The sequence below is a fragment of the Nematolebias whitei genome, chromosome 11 (assembly GCF_014905685.2).
Source record: "Nematolebias whitei isolate Nwh7 chromosome 11, NemWhi1, whole genome shotgun sequence".
NCBI lineage: Eukaryota > Metazoa > Chordata > Actinopteri > Cyprinodontiformes > Rivulidae > Nematolebias > Nematolebias whitei.
In genome coordinates this window covers 26,995,070-26,999,935 of record NC_056508.1, presented here as the reverse complement: position 1 = coordinate 26,999,935, position 4,866 = coordinate 26,995,070, and the positions used below count along the sequence as shown (strand labels likewise).

The following is a 4,866-nucleotide window of genomic DNA, read 5'->3' as shown; positions in this document are numbered from 1 at the left end:
ATATATATATATATATATATATATATATATATATATATATATATATATATATAATAAGTTAACGCTATTTATCAGAGGAGCAGGCTGCTTTGAGTTTAACGTCATCGCAGACTCTCGTCTTGAGCAAGCAAAGCACGAAGGCGACAGTGGAAAGGAAAACCTTCCTCATGAGGAAGAAACCTCAAGCAGAACCAGGCTCAGGAGTTCTTGTAATTAATTTCTGCTTTTCCGTTGCAATACTCACATTTTAGTCTCTACTACAGCTCATAAATTCTGCTGACATCATACACAACATTCATGCATTCAGTCATGAGGAGCACACAGAAAGTTGAATCTCAGGAAAGAATGACCAAAAAAGTTATGATTCAAACAAAAAAGCAATACTGTAATCAAATCAATTAAACATTAAACTCATATTTTGTAGTATTTTTCTTCTAAGGTACAAATAAAACCCCTCCGAATTCACAAGATGTGGAACAGTAATTGATTTGAATAAATAAACTGAAGCCCACTTCCTTTATTAATATGCGTGTCCTCGCAAAGGAAGTAAAACCAGGAAGTGTGCACAAATAAATTAAACAATTTATTTAGCTCTACGGTGTTCTGAGTGTTTTTAATTGTGTACTGAAACATAACTGCTATAACATGATGAAATTAAAGATCAAAGTTTTATTCATGTGATTTTATCCTTCTATGGCCTGCAGAGGAGCACACTGTGTCTCTGCTCTGGCTGGGGGAGGTGCCTGTGGCTCAGTGGTTAAAGTGGTTCTCCAACGAGAAAGATGTTTCGATTTCATCAACCTCCACCAGTATGCATACCATACCCATACCATTTTATTTATAGAGCACTTAAAACAGCGACAAGGCCAACCAAAGTGCTGTACAGACGGAACAACAGACAACACACGAAGCAATATACAAAATGAAGTAGATCAAAAATATAGACATAAAAACGATGCAGATAATAAATATGACGACAAACCAGTGTGGAGTGTACAGGTTCAAAACACAGATATTCTGGTGTTGAAAGCTACTGAATAGTAGTGAGTTTTTAAACGGGATTTGAAAACCGAGAAGGAGGGGGCCTGTCTGACAAGCAGAGGTAACTCGTTCCAAAGTCTTGGTCCTGCTACAGAGAAGGCCCCGTCACCTCTGCGCTTAAGACGAGTTCCTGGAACTGTGAGGAGCAATTGGTCCGCTGACCTCAGGGTTTACATGCAGTCACATGTTGATCAGAGTCAGCGTTTGTTTGTCATTCGCATCACGTGGTACATGAGGTGGAACAAAATTGTGTATGCAGGATCCCAGTTACATCAAACAATAGCAAAAATATAATGTTTAAAAAGAATCGGTAAATAAGGATCTGAGATATAAACTAAGATATACGCTAAACGAACGTCAAACGGTACGCTAAAAGATCTAAGATATACGCCTGTCACTAATAGTGCAAAACAATACACCAAACAACTGCAGCACGGTTCTCATAGGTTCTGTTCGGCTATAATTTACACGCTTAATGCGAGCACTAACTTAAACTAAACCAACATAAACTAGGATTTATTCAAAGCATGCAACAAAAATACAAAAACAAGGTGCCAAAAGTAAAAAAGAAATAAATCTACAGCAGCATGGTCCTATTGGCAGAGTGGTTCTGATGACAGTGAGGTTACCTTAGCAACATAGTCCAGTTAGCAGCGTGATACTGTTAGTGGTGAAGTTCGTTTAGCAATGGGGTTTCTCGTAGCAACATGGTCCCGTTGACACTATGATACTGTTAGCGGCGTTAGCAGGTCTTGTTAGCAGGTCCCTTCAGCAGCATGATGATAATAATGACCGCAGCAGCTGCCTCCCAGAATGCCCTCCAGAACCGGGTCCAGCAAACAGAGAACATCCAAGGTTCCCCCGCGGAACCAAGCGGGTCCACAGAGTTCGGTCCGATCAGGCAGACAGAGGTCCTTGTTAGCAGCATTAGCAGGTCTAGTTAGCAGGTCCTGTCAGCAGCCCGATGGTAACAATGACCGCAGTGGCTGCCCTCCCTGACAGCCCTTGAGAACAGGGTCCGGCAAACGGAGAACATCCAGGTTTCCCCACAGAACCGAACGTGTCCATAGAGTTCAGTCCGTGCAGGCAGATGGAGGATCATGGAGACAGCCGCCATGACAAGCCTGAGCCCAAGGCTGGAAGGAATGAACCACGATGGCAAGGCAGCGTCACAGAAAAGTCCACAAATGTGTTGCGGTCATACCTGTACCATGGAAGTACATTGTAGGCGCAAAAAAAAGTTAAAACAAAAACAACAGGAACAAAAAACGATTGAGTTCACTGGGAGCCTGTGAAGCTACGACTCGGTTGAGCGCGGTCATCTTGGATGATGATGTGTCGCTGTGCGTACCATTTAACTCCCCATTGCTTCTGATGTGTGCCCCATCAGTGTATGAAAGTCATCTAAAGCATTAAGATTCTTTAGAATGATATATTCAGATTAGCTTTGTGGGAGTGTAGTAGTGTGCAGTATGAATGTGTTTGTGGATAGGTAAATGATGACGGATTGTGTTGTAAAGCGCTTTTTCTCTGGTTAGCTAGAAAGGCGCAGATAAACCTTGTTTGGTTGTTGTGTTTGCAAACTATGTCAGCTCTTTCTATATATATCTATATGTGTTCAATGTATTCAGTTTACTTATGGAATAAATTAAGTCACATAGCCTTCACTGCATCCCAGATCTTGGTAGAAATGCATCAAGATTTTATAATCTGAAAGAATCCTATAGGTTCTGAAAGATGAATGTTTAAGGTAAAGGTAGTTCTAGTAAAAAGGCCTCTTCAAATTTCCTTGAAAAACAATCTTTGACATGTTAGAAGCAAATGTCTGTAAACAGCGAACACAGCAGAGGTGTCAGACTGTGAATAATAACTGACCGATAACGAGCAGACTGAAGAAAATTGTCAGCCCACTGGACTGCTCTTCCTCTTGGGCCTTCACCCCCGTCTGCACAGGAAGAATGGGCTTTGGTGTTGGTGCTGGAGTAGTTGGCTTGGCAACAGTTGTAGAGGGGTGGGTCTCATTACTGTAGTTTTCTGTGGTATCGTTGGAGTTGCTGCAAGATGACAATCGAAGGTGAAATTGTGTTGGTACTTGGCTTTCATGATTATTTATGTAAACATTAGTAATGCAAAACAAACCACATCACTAAGTGAATAACCATAAACTACAACATCATATATAGTTAATGACTGATAATCATTATGTCAGGTTTTTATCCATGATTTTATCAGCAGAGCTAACAAATACAACTGTTTACGAATTTTTACTTCTAAAACATATTGTGGTTAAGAATTAATACGTTTATGTTCTCGACTAGGACAAACATAAATTATATTTAGTAGTCGGAAACAAAGGTTTGTGAAGTAGGCAATCTCAGGACAATCAAAAGTGTTGTTAGCTACTAAGCTAGCTAATTTGCTAAATTAAATACTGAAAAAATAAATATAGCTCTGACCTGACAGCCTGTCCTTCCTTTTGTGGGTCATTTGAACTGAGCCCATCTTTTTTGTTATTAGTTTTGAGTGTTTGCTTGTTTTCCCCAGTAGTAGCAACCTTCACATCCCCCCCGCCGATGCCATCTTTCTTGTGTAAGTCCAAAGAATTTGCCCCGTCGACTCGTTCCGACAAGCACAACTTTACAAAAAACAACAATAACAGCAAAAAATATTGACGACTAACGCTTCTCATTCTCAACTCATTAAGCTTAAATCCGTAAATAATGTGCTGTACTTAAACAGACTATCAGCTTCATATCGACAGCTATCTGTTGACATCGCGACTTTACTTCCTGGTTAAGCTTTTTGTGGGCGTTGTAGTCCTTAGCTGTCTTTCACGTTTAAGTTAAGACAGGCGGTTGAACAAACCAATGTTTTCATTAAAAAATGTGTGTATACACTCTTGAAATCACTTGCTGTTGCAATTTAAAGTTTAACTTTCAAAGGTACATAGAAAACTACAAAGTAAAAAATAAATATAAGGACTCAGTGTCCCATCATGCACTAGAGGATGTGTAGCGTCAGTCTTCCGTTCGCTGCCGCAATCCGTCAACGTAAACGTATAACTTATTTAAAAGAAAAAAGAAAAGAAAACATATAATAAAGTTGAATTTTCATGCAATGGATTTTTCTCCATCTTTAACATTAATTAATAACCTAAAGAGCATATATCTTCAAATGTGTACGCTTATTCAAAAAAGTCACTAAACCTAATTAAAAAAAAAACATGCAAAACAACCATAAAAATGGTCTAAATTTAGTCGTACTTTTAGCAAAGTACCACATTCACTATAATAAGTGGAGGGATTACAAAACCCCACCTCCTTCCTCTGTTTAATGGACGGATTTAATTAATACTATTCTTCATTAAGTGGATTAAGAAACTGGAAAACAGCTATGAATCATCTCACAACAGATATATAAAAACGTATTGTTTTAAGTTTCTCATATAGTCTTACCCCTTTGTGGTTTTTTTTTGGTTTTTTTTTATATATTTTCATTATTTTGTCAAATGTAGTCATGACACCCTTCACGAGTTTGTATTTGTATCTTGTTACATTGTTCTGTTTGATGTTGTTAATAAAGTTCTATTTCTGGAGAAACCCAAAACGAGACCAAAAAGAAAATGTGAATTGAATTCAGTAGCCACAATATGGCCCTCATTTAGTTTTATTTAAATGTCTTGGGTGAAACCTTCATGCGCTTTGCACAATAAACCTGCAATAAAAATAAACCGCATGTCATAAAGTTATCTCTCAAAGACCCAGTCTTTATGATCATTTGGGGAATGTGTTAAACAGCTGGCAAAATACAGATTGTGTTGACAAA

At 38.6% G+C, this 4,866-nt stretch overlaps 1 protein-coding gene across 1 annotated transcript in view; it reads right to left on the bottom strand.

Moving 5' to 3' along the window:
* slc9a8 (solute carrier family 9 member 8) overlaps positions 1 to 3,785 on the bottom strand; it is a 41,223-nt gene extending 37,438 nt beyond the window's left edge. The window contains exons 1-2 of the mRNA XM_037684084.1: positions 3,498 to 3,785; positions 2,917 to 3,095 (exon numbers count right to left, since the gene is read on the bottom strand). Coding sequence (XP_037540012.1) covers positions 2,917 to 3,095; positions 3,498 to 3,730 — 412 coding nt within the window. The 5' untranslated portion in view covers positions 3,731 to 3,785. The remainder of the gene's footprint in view (positions 1 to 2,916; positions 3,096 to 3,497) is intronic.
* Between the last annotated feature and the right edge of the window lie 1,081 nt (positions 3,786 to 4,866).